A 20,113-nucleotide genomic window follows, 5' to 3' on the forward strand; every position below is an offset into this window, starting at 1 on the left:
TTCATGCTGCACATACCACACGTTTCCCCATTGCCCAGCATATGGACATGCAGCACTCCGCATGAAATCAAAATTGCTGTGGTACTGTGTGGAAACATCTAGTAGTTAATCGTGAAAGTCTAGTAGTTAATCGTGAAAGTGATCATAGAGATGTGTGCATCTGTACACATTGTGCGATGCTGGAAAACTGCACTGAGGAAAGAGCAGACCACACGAGCAGCTATCTGTACTTCAGAAAAATATGCGTTTCTTTATTGTAGCTCTCAGGAAGCAGGTCACACAATGCTTTGTACACATGTCAGACAAGAATTGAAAACAAGGGAAGTCAGGGAGGACGTGGCCCTCTTTTTAGCATGTACGTCACTTTGCATACACACTAATAATCACACACGCTACACAAGTTGACCTCTGTGCATTTGTTCAGATGGCATCGAGGTGCAACCAACTGACTGGCAGCCAGTAATGCAGTTGTGCTCGATGTAACCTGCAGTAATGGTAATGTGCTTGCTGCATTGTAATATGAAGCAATACGGCTGGAAGAAGTCACTACAATAATATAACATTTTTGTTTCACCCATAAATAGAAAATTATAAGCTGTCTGAGCTGTGCATACTCAATAGCTGCTCTGCATGGCTTAACTATAAATTAACTAAAGCATCACATAAATATGGCCCTATTACTTCGGCACTGAGAAATGTTTGGCACCAGATGCCTCTACGGTCAGCATGACACTGACTTGAAATGGAACACGAGGACTTCTTTGTTTACTTAAGTACCATGTTTGTCAGGTTATAATCTTGTGACCATCTGAAAACCTGACAAACATGGAACTTAAGTAAACACAGAAGTCCTCGTGTTCCTTAAAAAGCAATCTACGCCTCAGTGCTCTAGTGAGGGTGCGTTGCACCTAGCTCATCCAAGATCCTTGTAGTATTTTTATAAACATTGCATACTGGTGGGCTTGCAGCTTGCGATTGATGTGAGCTGTAACTGATAAGCATGAAAGCGAGAATTTTGCCTTTCATTCGCAACAAGCATAAAATGTTCACAAATGCAAAAGATGTCAGCCAATGCCTCCTAGAGATTGCACAAAGCATGCACTCTGAGCCATGACGTCACGCATGCAGGCCAACCGCCCGTACATTTCAATGGGAGTCATCGACAATGTTCATCACCAAGAGCAATGAAAGTGCCAGCATACATAAGCGACGTCACAGTCAGAACTGCGTGCGCAATCTGTTATCAGAAGGTGTCATTTCAATGCATGTGCATTGACTAGCACTACAATTTCGAAACTTCATTTCAAACATTGTATGCAATACTGTGAAAGCTACACAAGTTGTCACAAAGCACTTGTCACTTGGTGCATTCCGTGGTAACCATAAACTTTACTCACAGCTGAAGATTCGGATCAAGATTTTAAAAATTTAATTCTGGGGTTTTACAAGACAAAACCAACATATGATTATGATGCATGCCGTAGTGGGAGGCTCCGGAGTAGTTTTGACCACCTGGGATTCTTTAGCGTGCAGCCAATGCATGGTACAAGGGCGTTCTGGCATTTCGCCCCTGTCAAAACAGATCAAGTTCCTTGCACAATACGTGCATGCAACTCTTTCAACTATAATCCATGTAGTTATCAATGAGCATAAGCAATATTTTCATAGTCCTCCTTCAGCAGAAATGCAAGGAAACACAATGCTTTATAGTCCTGTGTGCCATGTTCTTTGATTTTGCTATCATGGACATATGCTGCATTATTTTTGGTAGTAAATGCAGCCCTGCACTAGCTTTCACAGCATCGTATGTAAAGTATCAACTGCAGTAAATTTAGCAAGAGCATGCACTACATCCTGCATGAGAGCGAGGGAAATGGCATGCAATTTGGCAAGACTGTCTCCTACCAGCAGTATAACAATGCCCCATTAAAAGTGAAATATCGGGCATCAACATGACATGCACAGCACTACATAATTCCCCAAGTCCTTATTTTATCAGCAGCACATTGAATCACGCAGGTTCAAGCACAATTGCATTGGCATTTTCTTTTACACAAATCACTTTAAACATGAGACAAAAATCCCGGAAAAAACCGTGGCAGTGTCCCAGGCATACTGATTACAGAAAATGGTAGAAGCGAAAGACAGGTGATTACTGCCTCATTAAAAAGAATGATGAGGAACATACATAAAAGTGATCTGACAGTATGGGATCTGCCATGAGCAGTAAGGACTAGAGTGTGCAGTGACATATACACAAGTGAATGATATCAACATCAAACTAGTTTCATAAATACAACAAGGTGAAGACAGTTCCATAATCTTATAAGATTGGCATGGCAAGAAATTGTCAGAAGAATACTCAAGAAGCAAAAGAAACTTGGCATAAGGTTTAACACTGCCTTAAAGTGGCGTGCAGGCTGCTAAAACAACGCGATTCCAAGGGAGAGAAATGCATTTCTTCTATCTTTCTTGTGTCAATAATGGAAGACAATGGCTGCTCAATGTTCCTTCTAAGAACTCTGCAATTCCTGCTTCTCACCATTGGAACTCCACAATTCTTACTTCTCAGTGTTTCCTGCAAGTCCACAATTTCCAATTCGATTACAAATCTACAAAGTACAGTCGACTTACGGTAATTCAAGCTCGGATCAACCAAAATTCCGTTAATCTAAACAAAATGCCAAACTTTGGTTAGTTTCCTGCGTTTTCAATGCAAGTAGTCTTTTAATTAATCAAAATTTTTTGGCTTCTGGGGCAGAGAAAGGTAGCCAAGAACAACTGATGTTTGAACATCCATGAAATAGGAATGCACAAAACGCACACAAGTTTGATATCCTGGCTTACGTGTATGCTGATGAGAACCACGAGACGATGCCACTAGCCGAACCGTGTATTCTTGATTTTATTAACATTACAGGGACTTGCTTTTCTTTTTTACATTTTTTATAAATGGCGGCCAAATGAGAGGAAGGTGTTCCAGGAAGATGGAAGATCTGATAAGGTTATGATGCTGCTTGTCCCAAATTACCTCATGGGCTATAAGATGCTCCAGAAAGATGAAGACTGCAATTAACAAGAACCTTCATGCTGGAACCAACATTTTGCAAGTCCCCTTGCTAATATTGACTCCAGCCTGAGGCTTCCCTTGTTTACACCTATGCTAAAGAACTTTAGTAGTGGCCCAGTCACATATTCTTGCCAACTCTACATAAATTTGTCGTGTGTATACCTTGCTTGTATAATAATTTATCACTGTTTTATAATTCAACCTGAGGCAACTTAAACAGAACTGTGGTTCCTGGAAGCTTAACTAACGAGAGTCGACTGTACATACGTTGTGTTGCATTGCCTATGTCAGGGTAATTCACGTTTACTAACAGAAGATACAAGGCAGGTTTTTGGCTGATGCATGCATACTTCTAAGGGAATATAAGCAACATGAGCTACTGCACGGAATCTTGGCAGATAAGGATTTCATATACTATAGATACAGTGCAACGATTATTAGCTACTGCAGTTTATCTCGTACATATGTGCAGTTGTGCACCTTGCAAGGCAATTCCAATATTATCCAGCACGACATACAATACACTGTTACAGCAAATTTAAGAACTCGTGACGTCCTTTCTCCGAGAAAGCCCTTTCTGCCACTTCACTGCCTTTCCACAAAGCACCTTGGTGGGCAGTTTCTGAAATTCTTCCACAGCACCTGGCAGACATGTTCAATGCTAAATAGAATATATTTGTTGTTGTCATTGGCTCAGCTAGGTTTGTACTTCTTTCTTTGAATTGCAAACACGCATACAGTCATCACAGCACAGAGCATTTAACGTTTGTTCTCGATTTTAGTTGGGATGCAGTCCCAACGTCAATCCTACAAGTCATTAAATTTGAAGTTTATGGCAGGAACATTTCTTGAGGGGAGGCAAGTCACAGAGATGTCACATTATTAAGCAGTAGTACGGTAATGTAATGGATATTACAGACACTCATCTGTATAGCATGTAATTAGGATTTTTCCTTCCACTGCTGCTTTGTCAACATCAGCTGCAAGGGCAGGGGCACAAAGAATTTCATAGTTTTCCTTGAAATCTGGCGCTATTGTATGCACGAAATGCCTGTATCAAAATGACAGGTTCTACATAGGTTCTTCTAAACTTCATCCTTCTGGCTTCTTTTTTAACTTTCTTCTTGAAGGTAATTTCTGTGACAATTTCATTATAACTCAATGATTAGTCTTAATTACCCTCTAATTGCTTCTATTTCAATGTTTTCAGAACATTTCAGAGTAAAAGAAGCATTCAGAATTGAAAATGTATGCATTTTTGGAGAGGTCTACGTCCAAATATCATCAGTGTTTAGTAATGCATACTATAATATGACACTCATTAACTTAAACAGATGTGATAAAATGAATTAGGTGTGAAAGCAAAACAGTTATATGGATTCAGTCAAACCTTGTAAGGCAAAACTCAAATTACAGTAAGAACGCCCCTGCAATGCAATTTCTCAACAATAAAACAATGCCAAGTCACACAAGAATCCATGAGTTATCCACAATCTGAAGATTGTTGAATAAGTGCAGAGTCACATTTCTCCCTAGTAACTTCAACACTTAACAGCAGGCAGACTTGACATTACTGGCTTCAGAATTGTCATTTAAGGAGTGGCAGTCATAAGCGTGACACACACCTTGCATTTAGTAATGCGAGAGGAGGCTATGGTGAAGATATTTACTACATGACGTGAGTAAGAGCTTTAGATATATGAGAAATCCGCTAGTGAACAACAAGAAGTGAAGTATACTACAGCTATACTGGTATGTTGTAGTGTCACAAACATTCTCCAAGCATGAAAACTAAAATTTCTGTCTATGTACACAACAAGTTGCACATTTTCACTACAGTTACGAGAAGGATTAAAAATGATTACGCATAACTCGCTTTAAATTAGATCATAGTACTGACTCTGATGCAGTCAATTAGCTATTCTTTCAGACACAACCACAGCTACAATGTACCCTGAATTCAAGATATGCTCTTGCAGCTTCTGCAGTTATGCAGCTGAAGCCCTGAAGACACAATCGGATTGCTTAAAGGGAAGCTGAAGAGTTTTCAGAATGAATAATAATTCAGCCAAGCACAGTGTGTGAAAGCTCTTGGTATACATTTGCATATTTTATGCCTTCTGTGAAGATCTTCAAAAACGTTCAGAAACATGACGCCAATGGTGCACTAAAATTTGACACTTTCTTTCTTGTCACTCCCTACCGTTAAAACATTTCTGTAGGTATATATTCCCAATTGCCATGTGTGTGCCATAGCATACATCTATAGCAAAGAAGACAAAAAAATACAAATTTTATAGTGCAATCATTAAACTAAGCAAAACCACTATCAGTTCCTCAAAAGTTTTTAGATTACTCCAGCTTCCCTTTAACACCAGCTGCACAAGTGATAAACACACGGGCAGCAGCAGGCCCGAAACACTTATTACACATCTGATGCGGGTACAAGACAGCAGTGCACCAGTATGATTCTAGCATGATATGCCACTTACAACAAGCAGACACCGTAGCCATCGATGCCTGAAAAAAGCTGCGTCAACACATTCAGCTGTTAAAAAAAAAGAACACCAGTGCACGTTGCAGTTAGCACATGAGAAAAAAATGACAGAAATAATTTCGCAATTACTGCACTAGATTTAAACATGGCTTCCATAGTGAGCAAGAATGCTACTTTTGTTGAAATAAGGGTCATACTTGTGCCAACAAAGTGTCTACTAAGAAATCCAAATGCAGAATTTCAGAGGCAAGCAGAGAAACAATAATGCAAGGTTATGAAAGATGACAAAACATGACAAATTTGACACACAGCAACCGCAGGGGTGGTAATAAAACAGAAATAAGCCAACATAAGAATCACACATTTTGGCATCACTGGAATTTTGATCAATTAAGAGTGCAATAGAGGGAAGCAGCCTCTGCCCCCAAAGATATCGGCTCGTACATATGCATCAACTCAGAAGCATAGCGGTTTCCAGCAATTGGATATTAAAAACAGTGAGAGAGAACTAGCTCATGGACAACAAATACAATAGATATGGCGTAATTAGACGTTGTAAAACAAAGGTATGCACAAGAGAAACAGGACAGAAGGCACATACAGAAATGACTTGCAACATACTCTGGGCCAGGATTTCTTTCATTGAATTTTATTCCTTCCTTATCAATCACCACTCACGTCCGGCCGATCACCAGATAACATAGGCAGAGCACCACTTGGACCACTGACAAAGAGTGGAAAGGAAAAGATTTGGAATAGAATAGTTACATTACATCTTTTGTGCGGCCATTCTTTACATCTTACAGTCCATCATGAAGCCAAACTGTCCACTCTCCTAGAGGTTGGAGTGTATAATGTCAATAGATATTTTAACAGTGCCGATGGATATAACTTCAAGGACTCAGCCAGGAATCGCTTCAAGGAAGCTGCAATGATGGCGTCATATCAAAACATCTTGGGAGAGATCTTAAAGAATGCCGGACTTGTCTTAGCTTGGTATATGCCTAGCACACACAAAATGAAGGAATTTGCATATCTTTTCCATTAACTGTTTACTTCTAATCAAGGCATGCCTATGGAAGTTCCATAAACTATCTACACGACTGTTTTGCAGCAAAGAAATAATCAAACATTTTTTTTTTAATGTTAAAAGCTTTAAAAGGGCAACCCCAGCAACTTTTTTTATACCAACACAACCTGTGGTAGCTGAAGTAGCAATTTGCTTAAGTACTGAATAATTTTACATAAGTAGAAAGGAAGAAAAAAAAAAACTAGAATTAGGCTATGTAAGCTTTGAGAGCAATCCCGGCCACGGCGGCCACATTTCGATGGGGGCGAAATGCGAAAACACCCGTGTACTTAGATTTAGGTGCACGTTAAAGAACCCCAGGTGGTTCAAATTTCCGGAGTCCCCCACTACGGCGTGCCTCATAATCATATCGTGGTTTTGGCACGTAAAACCCCATAATTAAATTAGCAAGCGTACCTCACACCTTGATGATGTAAAGACATGCATGCATTTATGCATGAAATAATGAACAATTTGCACATTTCCTTTAGAACAAGGTAGTGGAGCGTGCAACCAAGCTCATTACTTTTATCTTTCTACTGTCTTATCTTTGTCACTAGGATCTGTGGTTTATTGTATCAAACTGTGCAGTCTTCAATATACCAAGCTCATCATTTATATATCTCTACTGTCGTCTTTGTCATTAGGATCTAAGGTGTATTGTACCAAACTATTCAGTCTTTATTATTCTTTTATACTAAGCTATATTGAGTATAACATGCAATGCTCCCTTCACTGTACCTTTATGTAAGCAACCGTTTAGTTGTCTTTTTTATCAGTCTGCACTGCAGATCCGCTGATTTCTACCGTCCCTGAAATAAGGCCTCATGCAGCTTAAGTACATCCACATTAACCTCTCGATGAATACCACAATGTTCTAACAAAACTTTTTCAATAGCTTTCTTACCATTTACAAGCACTACGCATAAAAGCTTTTTCTGTCCACCTGACAGCAGTCTCAAGAGCCTAATCTCACCAGGATGGGTGAGGAACGAACCCAATTAGGTTGAGTTCACCAAATGTACACCACTGCGGCACAATGGCACATCAGCAACACGAGCTGTTGCCACTAAAGTGCAGCTACACAAACAAACTGCATGCTTGCACACAGTCATGGTAGCATATGGCAGTGAACAAGTACAGCATAACTTGCCTTAACTTGACCTGAAACGTCATGGTGGAGTGCTGTGAAGTGACAGCTAAACTAACTAACTTTTTTTCACATGCTGCCTTGAGATCCTAATTAGCATTAAAATGGATTAGGAGCTAAGTTATTTATTTCCTTCACAGCAACGAGAGGAGCCAAATGATGACTAAATCACTGACCCCATCAATAAGATGAAACGCCTTGATGAGCTAGGCTACAGATAAATGGAACAAAAATTTGAGTTTCACCTGGTGTATAAAATGTCACATTTTGGTACTATTACTGCCTATATCGAATTATCCACATGCACATTAATGCCTGCTTCCTTCGTCTTGAAATTGACAAGCCATGCTTTTTGGCACATGAGATTATGGTGCAGTGAGGAATAAACAACACAGATACCATCATGATTTCTGAGAAATCGCTGGTGTTGCTTCAATTAACTGTTTTCACAGGCACTCACAACTTCCTATGAAAAGAAGTAAGTGGAACTCTGTGTCACCAGAGAACAGAAGTTAACAGCATGTAGGCAAGATGCAGAACAGATGTAATTGATTGTCTCACTGGAGTCAGAATGCATTACAGTGGAATCTCGATAAATCGAAATTTCTTAAACGAAAGTTTCTTAAACGGAACCATTGCCTCAAAATCTCTTCGTTTCTATTTGCACAGTGCAAAAAGAAAAAAAAAATTACACTGGAACCAAAATCTTTGCATCTCAGAAGATGCGGCACTTCAAGCCGAATTGTCAGTACAAGCAGCAAAGAATTCTTTTCTAGAAAGAACCAGGATCTGAAATGCCTTTGCAAAACCTGTCTTCAATGGGGAATAGGCAAGAATTGTAACATTTTATTGCAAAATTAGTAGTAAGTAAAAAAAAAAAAATGTTAACGCTGTGCTGAAGCACATTGACATTTTCTAGTTTTTGTAAGAACTAGCTGGAACATTAGCACTTCTTGATGCTTAAGCAATAGTACCCTGCAAAATTTGTGTCTAGTATAATGCTGTTTTAGTATTTTATTGTATCAATTTGCGTATTTCATGTTTCATTTTTTCCCAAAATAAGATGTCACTGCTTTGCAGCCCTTTGTAGGTAGTGGGTGCTGGTCAGGCTGCTTAAGTGCCGCTTTTAGTCCCGCCATCCTTCATGTATCACACATGAAAATAAACATTCAATTCAAGAGAATGAATGACATTGTGCTACACCGCCACTTATCTCTTTCAGTAAACAAAACTTCTGTTAAGTCGAACATATCTATCCATTCCCTTGAGGTTCTGTTTAAGGAGATTCTACTGTAATTACGTAACGCAAACATCTAAATTTATGCCTGCATAGTAAAGTTAGCAAACAACGATGTATTTCAAACTATTGCTCAAACATTTTAGACTTAACACATCAGAGAAAGCAACATGAGATAGATCCAAAGTAATAATGCGATTGGTGTGGTAATCTAAATGCTTTGCATGCTGCCGATAAACAGCTTTAGCATAGCGAAGACATAGTTGTGCAGAAGTGAAACAATATACTGAATGACGTAAGCAGGAACAGCAGTAGTAAAGTGGGAACCGTGTGATGCTTGATTTAACCAAGGCATATACAGTTTTAACTTGCAATTATGGATTGCACCACTGTTGTGTGCTGGCCTAAATGCATCAGTACCAACATAATCACGACAGAGGTATTTTGGCAAGTTTTTCCTGATTGAAGTGAATCATGCAACAAATGAAAGTTTTTAGCGCATTATGGCTGATTGCAGCACCTATAGAGGTCACCACCAGCAATGATGTTGTTAGGTTCATGCGTTCGTATTTCAGCTAATACCCCCGCTAATCCGTCTCCATCATGCTAAGGTGTATATGGGAGATGTTGATACTTGGCAAGAAGAAAAATAAACGGCAGTAAACGATGGTGTACCCTGAGTGTGTTCAACTCCTTTACAAAAGATTATGTGTATGAAAATATAATAAACTGCAATATAAGCTCGTTAACTTAAATTTCATGGAAGTGTAAAAAAAAATTGCTCTGGTTGTCAGTGGCCTGGCACATGTGACCACTTTTTTGGTACAGCATGGACTTCCAGTCCATGTTTTCTGTGCTTTAAGTAGTCCATAGCACTGAGTCATGAACGACAGATACTTTTTCGGTGTGGCAGCGTGATTAATTAAACAAAATCAATGCACACTGAAAGAAACAGCAGCATGCCCACAACAAAATTTGGAAGTTCAATAGGTAATTATGGTTTTGTAGGAACACTATCGAAGGACTTATGAAGCTTTTGCATTTTTCTGGAAATCTCTGCTGCATTGGAAAACATACTGTTGGCAAATCATGTCTACAAGATGTTGTTTCTAGTGTCTAAACCCCCTTGTTAGCAGACACATGCATTGTGATGTGTACAACTGGATGTGCACATACATGTGTGCTTTAGCATTGCACATTCTAATAAACTGGTGCACAACCTTCAGATTAATGGGCTAACACCACAGAATAACACATGCATTTGCCGGGGCCAGAGATCAGTATTAACTGATTATCAGAATTAACTAGGGTTGAATTAGCAAGCTTTTACTGCAAAGATTAGCAAAACAATAGACAGCTTACCTCTGAAATAAGTGGCAGCTTACTAAGTTCATTAGTTAATTCATTGGCTGCTAACTGCTACACTTAGGTTTTAAATGGCAGAGTTTTGCAAAACACATACATACTCACAGCTTTTGCTCTGTTCAATACCTGTACCTTTGTACAGTTACTGGATACATTCCTACATGTGAAAAGAAAACATTATCTGATTTACAGCCACTGTACACTTAGCTTATATTGCCCAGTCTGTGAATTTTAGTGACACCATTCTGAATTACAGTTCTGAAGCAAAAAGTAGGTGCATCTTTTGACACCACCACTCTTCCAAGCTATAGTGGCAGCTTAATAAGAATGCATAATATGTAAGAGATGTGCTGAGCATACAAAACAATTAGTACTTTGTGGAATGTAGCAACTGCAGTGGAATATGCTGCTGGTCACAAAAGATTGCTCAAACGTACCTTCACAGCCACAATTATATCTGGTACCTTGTAAAATTAGCGCTTGAAGTGTAGAGCTATAAAAACATTCAAAATTTTCAAAAAAAGACATCACACATTATCCCACTTAGATTAAAACGCTTTTTTCTCTTACATTAGTATAAATTTCTCAATGTTCTAGATAAAGGCATAAGATACAAGCACTTTGCAACATAAAGAAACAAAATGAATGATATTCAAAAGATGGGAAGTCCAGTGAAATATTACGTACATGTTTTTCGTAGAAAATAAAAACATCGAAGATTTGTTCTTGAAAACAAGGAGATGAATAAATGGGTATAACAAAAGTTGAATGAAACCTATAAAATTTTATACAGCAAATTAAGAAAAATAAAACCCAATTAAATTAAAACAAGAACAAAACACCACTCCACAGATGATTTTGCCTGTATATTGCTCATGTCTATGCAATTTACTTTCTAGATGATACAGTAGCAATTATTAATGGTCATGGCTTCAACATTTTAAATAATGTAAGTGTTTAGCACAGTTTGCTAACACTCCAGGCACTTCTCACGATTCACAACTAAAGCACACATTTAATGACGCTGAGCATGTGTTGACAAGCGAGGATGAAACAATTGCAAGAATCGCTCGCCATACCGCAACAAGAAAAAGAAAGGTATCCAAACTTAGCTACCACCTCAATGATATCGTGCTGCTCGCCGAGTTACAGCGAATAGCATATTCTCTGTAACTGATGTGTAAATGCTGCCTTGAGCTACCTCGGAATTCTCAATGGGAAATAATTGCTTGGGTGAAGATTTTCAATTCCTCTGTATTCACAGATTGCTTTTTCAAGCTCAAGTCTTGCCTAAGGAGTGTACCTTGCACTTAAACATTGTTCTCCGTAACTCCTTCATTCATCTGTGGAATATTGGAAACTGTTCTCTTCTGTAAACCAAGGCCTTGAGAAAGCAAGACAGGCCAGCGTAATGGATTGGTGTTGCCAACAGACTCTGAAGAAGCCCTCCCTTTAATGTGTTGCTTGTTTACTTCATATTACTAGCAAATGACAAGCACTGATGGTAAATACATTATACTAATATACAAAGCAGACTACAAGATGCACCCTAAATGCAAGGTTTCAGCAGTTTCTCAAGTTGCAGGCTCCAATGAGAAGTGCATATATGAACTTATACTGTCTTAAAAACTTATGATTATAATGATTATAATGGGATTATAATGATTGAAATGGTGAATGACTACAGGCATAATGTCGCAATCCTTATTATTGCACAAGTGTGAAGGCCTGTCTAAAGCATACTCCCATGCTAGACATGTGCCATTCGAGCATAACTAACGAGAAAGGAACTGGAAGTATGCGCTGCAAACATGGCTCGCAACACATCATTACAATACAAAAGAATAAAAAATTATGCACTGAACCCTGTTTTGATTACAATGAAGAAATAAAAGTGCAGACAATGCGGTCACTACAGGCAGTAATTACTGAAAGCTTTTTTAAAGGAGTTGCATGCAACTTGCAGCAACAACACTACATAAGCAACATCTCAACAAATTTTAACTCAAGCTCACTGTTTAACAGAGAACACAAACACAACATAAAACGCTGTTTACAACATGGAAAAGAAAGCAATCCAGGCACGCTGAAACATTCGTGCACTGAGCACCTGCCAAACAAACTATTTGCAATAGCCCTCTCTGCCATAATTCTACACAATATAGGCTCATCTGTTGACATAATTCTTAAGGAAGTTGCGTGAAACACTTAACACATGTAGCTGAGAAAACTTCCCACTGGCAATGGTACTTAATGAATGTGGTGCAGTGCTAGTATACATTTGATTCAACACATGCACACAGAACCGGGCAGAATTCCATTGCACTAAAGTGGGAAAACCTTACGATAGCTGAAGTTTCAGAAGATGTACTCCCTTTCCTTGTGCTCTGACGAACGGCCAGCCGAAGTTGCGCGCCCATGTGATGGGTATTGGTTCGTTGTCTGTCACAAGCTCGAGGGCTGCCTCAACGTCTGTAGAGCCTCGAATGACTTCGTAGAGCGCCGCTCCCCCATTTGTGTTGTTTATGGGCTCGCTGCCTCCATCATCAAGGTTTGCATTGAGGCTGTATGTGCTGGTAGCCCGCTCAGCTGTCTCCACACTGGTCGTCAGGTTGCTGTCACTGCACCGCCAAATTCTCGCCTGCACACCGAGACACCTACTGGCAGACGTTGCTGGCCCTGCCGATGGACCCATCATCAGCTTCATCTCTATGCCTCACTCTTTCGTAGCCTGGCTCCTCTGAGCTGCTGTCTTCAGCACCACGCTCCGATGTAGAACTGTCGTCAGACGCCTGCTTCCAAACAGGACTGGGCACTGGTGATTCTGTGCTGCTGCCCGTTCCTTTCATCAGGCTGTAGCCAAGCTTTCGCACCATGTCATCTTGAACGCTCTCATATGTCTCGTCGCTTGACCCATTATTGTCCTGCTTTGCAGTGCTGGCAGTAGCTGACGCTAGACGAGCTCCTGTTTTCCGGTAGCCAAAGTCCCCGCCCAAGCCACGGCCACGCCATGACCGGCCTCCACCACCCCTGTCTTTGATCCTCTCGTATCCAGGATCACTATCTGCTTGGCTGCATGCATCGCTGTGACTCCTATGGATCCGCTCGTAGCCAGGGTCGCTTGTGTCATCCTCTCCTCTCCGGCAAATCTGTTCGTATCCCGGATCGCTTCCTTCGTCTTCGGCAAGACCATGGTGACCCTTGATTCTTTCGTAACCGTAGTCTGCTGTGGAACCACTGTCTTGTTGAGTCAGTCCGCGAGCGCTGGTCACCACTTCATCCTCGTGGACAGTCGACGCTTTGTCGCTCTTTCGAATCTGCTCATAATGAGGGTCGACGGCTCCCTCGGAGTACTCTGCTGCGGCTTCCTTACGGAGCGTCTCGTAGTCTGGTTCGTTGTCAAATCTCTTGGCAACCTTCTCGTAGCCCGATTCTGAGATGCCATCACTTCCATGCCCACCAGTCACTCTCTCATAGCAAGGATCTGTGTCACTGGAGTCCTGGTGGTAAACCCTTTCGTATGCGGGATCTGCGTATTCTTCCGGTGGTGGCGGAAGTGCCTCGACCAGCTCCTTCTTCTCTTCCAACTCACGTACCAGAGTGACATTGGTGCACGAGACAACAGACTCAATGTTAGGAGGCATTGACCGTGGCCTATCATGCACGAGGAAGGCTTCATGCAGCGGTGCCACTAAGGACTTCTTCCCTTCAGCACCTTCTTCCTGTGAAGCAACTGCTGCAGCAACAGGTTGGCGGTGGGGCTTGTGAACTTTGGCATACAGTTCGTCCAGATTGGCTGGGCCTTCTGTCATGGAGGCCACGCCTTCCGATATGTGGATAGTCTGCCTCTGCTTGTTGCACTTGTCAACAGCGGAGTACAGGCTCCCGATGTCAATGTCGGGGCTGGGTGCTCCGAGCGATGATGCGGATGTAACAGATGCTGGAAATAAGAAAATAAAGAAGGAAAATATTGCACAAAAGTTAATTTCGAAAGGAAGATTATCAAAGAACCTCAGCATGTGCAAGTCCTCTGTGAACAATAAAATTAAATATATATATAAATAAAGTAAAATAAGAGCACAGACATGTCGTGGATATATTGGAGGACAAGCTGATGACATAATAATAAGCCGAACAAAGCACACAGATGTGCCTTAGAAATATACTTCCAATTCTGCAGCTTACACAGTACTGCTGCGCTATTTGAAGAAAGCAATAAGACAATGTAATGCTCATTCTGTACTCAGCTATGCAGAGCCCTTAAAAAAATTTTAATTAAATTATGGGGTTTTACATGCCAAAACCACGATCTGATTATGAGGCACGCCATAGTGGGGGACTCCGGAAATTTGGAGCACTTGTGATCCTTTAACGTGCACCTAAATCTAAGTACACGGGTGTTTTCGCATTTCGCCCCCATCGAAATGCAGCCGCCATGGCCAGGATTCGATCCCGCGACCTCGTGCTCAGCAGCCCAACACCATAGCCACTGAGCAACCACGGCAGGTTATGCAGAGCCCTTGCAACATTCTTATGATCAATCCTATCTTGCACAGTGTTGGATGCTAACTATGAAATGAAGCGCACTACCCAAACAAAGAACTGGTTTAGAGAGCTTAAGACAAGGACTACAGAAGGGGAACAAGAACACTGCACATAATTGCTAACTAATAATCGTCATTACCAATACTGTGACAAACAGTTGCCATATGCCTTTCGCAGTGGATTATACAGGAAAGAAACCTACTGCCATAGGCTGCTTAAATGTGGTAGCCTCCTCGACAGTTTAAGCGGTATGGCCTTAAATATGCTGGTGTTGAAAGCCACGGTACTCAGCAGCTTAAGATTTGCTTTTTCAATGACAACTCTGTCAACATATATATACAAGGGAATGCTATCATTAGCTGATGCACGTCACCTCTAGTTTGTAAGTCATGAAAAGAACCATGCAATACACCCAGCCAGGATCATCATGGCCAGATGGCAGTTGAGTTGTGGGGTGCAATGTGCCATAGCAACACTGGGGCTATGAGAGACGCCAGTGAATGGCACCTGCTCTCGCTATTCTGTTTGTTTAGTTGGCGTTCCAGACAGTGCTCTGCCGCGTCAAATGGCACCAACAGCCCCTCGCAGTCTGACTCCGAATGAGTCTTGAGTCGCAGTCCGAATGACCCCAACTCTGCAACTGAAGAGCCTGAACTGTCGCCTACCACAAGGAACTTAAATGTGGACATCATTGATTGATGACCTGCTAGGCTATGGTGTGCCGATTACTGCCGCCGTTACATTTGAAGACTTTACAGACATCAACAGCGCGGTGTTGTGTGCCGAACTGAACGATAACGAAATAATTTAGCAAGTTCTCCCACCGTCACACAGCGACTCTAACTCGATGATGATGTGCCGTGCTGATCTCACTTGAGCCTTTGCAGTCCTTGCATCAGCGTACAGCGAAAACAGAAAACCGGCATAAATATAGGTGTACTTGGTCGCACGTAAGCGGAAGTGTGTGCAGCAACGAATTGACCACTTCCTTGCACATGGGCATTAAAACGTAAATAAAATTATCTTTTTTTGGGCACCTTCGTTTTTTCGGACATTTGATAGTTCGAACATTTGATAGTTCGGACTTATTTACGTTCCCCATGAAGTCCGAATTATCGGTCGCCGACTGTAGCAACATACATATTGTCGGATTGATGAAAAAGAAATCTCTGGTGAATGGAGGGTTTGCTTAAACACCGAAACCTGAGGTCAATCAGCATGTCAGCAAAGAACACAAGAAAAGCAATAAAATGCTTGGAGGCTTCAGGGCTTCGGTAACACTTGGTGATGATGCGCAGTGGTGCAGCATGTACAAAAAGATCTCTCAGATATGTGAGCGATGTAAGTGCCGCTGCGCATTTTATTGACAGCCACAGGCGTTATGAGAGAGATTATACATGTAGCGGGTACAATGGCTCTAGACATATTATCTTACACTCCGAAGGAGCACACCACTGCATCGATAATGAATTGTGTGACATTCGGTGCACGTTCAAGAATCATCGTGCCGTGATCACTGTCGTCCCGCCGCATCGCATTTTATCTTATCGCAGATAGAACATTCTCAGAAATATAGTGCATAATTTCACTTTTGGTGACATCCACTAAGGTGCACGGATGTAGTGCTTGCAAAGGCAGGCGATTCCTCTTTTTGAATTGAGTTTTAATGCCAATTTGTGCGTTTTTGATACAACTATATTTGAAAAATTGTCAATAATTTTCAGTGATCCCATGAGATTTGTTTTACAGTCTATGCCCGTTACAACGAATCCGCGTACAACATACTTTCGGATAAAGCAGATCATTTTTTTACGCTTAGTTTGGTCTGCCTATATTATTAGCTCAACAAAATTTGAGTTTAACAGACCCAGCCATAAGGAACTATCGGTTACAATGAACAAATATTTTGGGCAAATTTTGTCTAGATGGTGTAAATACAACATACTTTGCTGCAACATGATGCCTACATGCAGCAGTACACTGTACGCAACTATTTCGTGCCACTTGCAGAATGTGCAAAAAGGCACTTTATCTTAAGGAATGAACACACTAGCGATAAGCTTCCTGCAATGGCCCACACTACGCAACGCCTAGCTGGCCAACGAAACGCTGTGGGGGCGACTATGCAAACAGCTGAATGCTGGCCAAGTCCCGAAAGTGCCGCTAGGCCTAAATTGCCTAACTTCGAAAACAACTGCTGTTCATCGCAAAATGCGTAGTTTTGACAACACTTTATTCCTCATTGCATCAACTGCCACAAAAAGGGAGGTAAGCTGCGTTTCACAGAGTCCAGATTTCTAAGCACGTGATACAGCTGAGTTGCCTCTAATACAGTGCAGTGGTGGCTGGACGTAGGCTCCAAGCTGAACTTGCCTCATATCGCAGATCTTGTTCATGCTACAGGTTTGACAGTGGCCGTCACTTGTCACGAAAGATAAATTAAGGCATCAGTTTATCCTACTGACCACTATTTTGTGTGAAAAACAAACTGTAGCTAACATTTGTGTCACCGGCAGAAACAAGCGCGTGGTGGCCGGCATGTTGAGAAGCTGGTTCATTCGCACAATGGCTCCCCGCCATTATGTGGGTGTTTATACAGTCGAAATCATTTAAAATGAACTCGATAGTTCTTCAAAAGGTCATCACTGTAACAGTAGTTCATTACATGTAGACTCGCCCTTCAATACGCTCAAAAATTAAGGACACTGTAGCTGGTGCCGGCAGTTACGATATGGCATCGCTTTGGTCCAAAAATAGGATTTTCAGTACCTTTATTTTCATTCCCAACACTTTTCTGCGTCTAACTGCAGGTTTCCGAAAAACGTAATCTAAATAACAAAATACGGTATCATAGCCCCTTTGAAACGGTGCCTGGCCTGTTCCAATCAACTGCCATTTGAAACTAGAAGCACATTCGCCGTCATTTTTTCTTTGAAAGCTTGTGATTTATTTTACTATCAGCGAAAAACGAGTGGATTCTGCATATGATAGCAAAGCATCCTAGATGGCTACAAGTGGGAACTACTGCAGCATGCCTGTATTTTGCAAAGGTCTTGGCGTTATGGCTGCAGCATCGGTCATACATGCACTGAGAGCTGCACTGCTTATTTAGGTGCGAAGCACCTAAAAAAACAGTGCAGCTGTGCAGTGTAGCTTCGTCGTCTTCCACAGCTGGCTGTGTTGCTGCTCATCATTCCAGCATAAAATTTCACTTCTTTTCTGTCGTCGTAATGGGGAGGCAACGTTTAGAGGGTTATGAGCCATTGCTTAAAGCAGTATGAGCCCATTAGCGGTACATCACTTCATGCTTCGCACCTCCCCAGGTTTCACATTACTGGAGCTGCATTTCACTCAATGGGTCATTTGACACTTACGCATAAAATCTAATTCATCGCTCAAACCGAGCCTACGACTCAACTCGTGCGAACTGTAATAATAAAAACTAAAACAGTAAGAAAGGCGTCCATAATGGCCAAATTTTTTTAGCTAGAGACAACAAGCAAAAAAACCTTGCGGCTAACCTACATGATTTTTTTTTTTTTTGCTTTGGCCGAAGAAGAGTGAAGTTTGAAAGGTAGAATGGATTCATGAACTGTTATCACACAACTTAAACGAAATGTCAACGAACCATAACCTCAGACTCTTTGCTAGCGTGGCAGCGGCTCGTCGTGCCGTGTTCACACAGACTCGCGCCGTGTGAATATCGATAGCAACGCTTAGCGTCCGTCGGTTCAAATTGGTCCTAGCTGTCTGAATAGCGTGCGTAATGTAGTGCATGCGGTGCCGCACGAAGAACTGAGCAAAAATGGGGTCACAGCTGTACCTTTATAGAGACTGCGCAGTGCTGCACGGAGAACACCGCACTAGTGTTCTGCCGACGTGGCCTCAGAGATCATAGGCTACGACCACCGTACGCTGCACTGCTTTGCCCTGAAACATGCTAGAGATGTGCCTTGAAAGCCCGGTCATCCTAGCATGGTTAAAAACTAGTGACTTTCCACTCGGCTTTTGAGAACCGTGCAGAGGGCTTGCTCATCTTTGTGGCCGAAACTTCATCCCGGTCGGACTGGAGCGGGCGGGTGCGCTGCCGTACGCCCAGTTTGGTTGCTCTTCCGTGCTTCGGAACTTCGTGTGCTCCTTTTACAGCGACCAGGTTTGACGTGTTCGTTATAACAGTACAGCACTTCTGAAAACGTTCCTCATATCTGGACGCTGTTTCAATAGGCAGGGTCGGAAAATCGTAAATGCTGTGGAATGTGGTCGTAGTAACCGATAGATTGTTATATCTAGGATTGTTATAAGTGGGTTTGACTGTATGCTCTAGTGCGGTGCCCTATGATGTTTCTGCAACCAGCACCAAGAAAATAGCGGACAGCGAGGCGCCATGCCACGTGGTTGTGCGATTGCCACGTTATATGGCTATGATTTATTTAATTTCAATGTTTTTACGGTTGTTGCGACTCCCTTTGAGTTAGAGAGTGGGATATACAAAGTTCTGCCATTACATACCACGGCCTTGTTTTTGGAAAGAACAGACTTCGGATATAATGGACCTTTTTTGTTGGATTATTACGGTCTGTAGTAACGGGCGTCAATTGTATTGCGATTACCCTCTACATTGAAATTAGCGGCAAATAAAAGCAAATCATATGCTTCTGCATACAAGCTGTGCATGGTTTGTTGCACTGACAGTCTGATGTATGACAACAGCTGTAGGTTTCTCTTCACAGAAATGGAGACTTGCTGAACTGTTATGTTCACTTTCGTGCACTCCACTTTCACAAGACTAGCAACAGCAACGTTGCTCATCATTCCAATAAAGGATTAAGGGGGGACATGGCTTTGAAAATCAACTTCCTGATTTCTTCATGGATTTTGATGAAAATTGGCACAAATGTTTAAAATGTCTCCCTGATACTTCCATAAAAGTTTCAGAGTGATACCTTGAGAACAATTTATTGAGCAGAATTTTTCCCTCGTGAACTTTCTAGAGGGCCTCGGGAGCTTAAAAAACATGATGGAAGGCTCGTTGAGTATTGACTGCATAGCTCAATGCGTGCTGAAGGTCGTGACAGTCTTACTTTTTTTTTTTTTGCAACACAAATTTTTTTAGATAGTCATTTTTCAAGTTACCTTCGCACCAAGCACACTTTCAGGGTGAACGAATACCCACACCATAA

At 41.5% G+C, this 20,113-nt stretch overlaps 1 protein-coding gene across 1 annotated transcript in view; it reads right to left on the reverse strand.

Annotated features, from left to right (window-relative positions):
- Nucleotides 1–225: 225 nt before the first annotated feature.
- Nucleotides 226–20,113, reverse strand: part of LOC119460781 (uncharacterized) — a 37,525-nt gene continuing 17,637 nt past the window's right edge. Inside the window, 3 exon segments of the mRNA XM_037721867.2 lie at nucleotides 226–12,794; nucleotides 12,796–13,048; nucleotides 13,080–14,328. Of these exon segments, the coding sequence (XP_037577795.1) occupies nucleotides 12,747–12,794; nucleotides 12,796–13,048; nucleotides 13,080–14,328 (1,550 nt within the window). The 3' untranslated portion in view covers nucleotides 226–12,746.

This window comes from Dermacentor silvarum, chromosome 8 (genome assembly GCF_013339745.2).
Source record: "Dermacentor silvarum isolate Dsil-2018 chromosome 8, BIME_Dsil_1.4, whole genome shotgun sequence".
NCBI lineage: Eukaryota > Metazoa > Arthropoda > Arachnida > Ixodida > Ixodidae > Dermacentor > Dermacentor silvarum.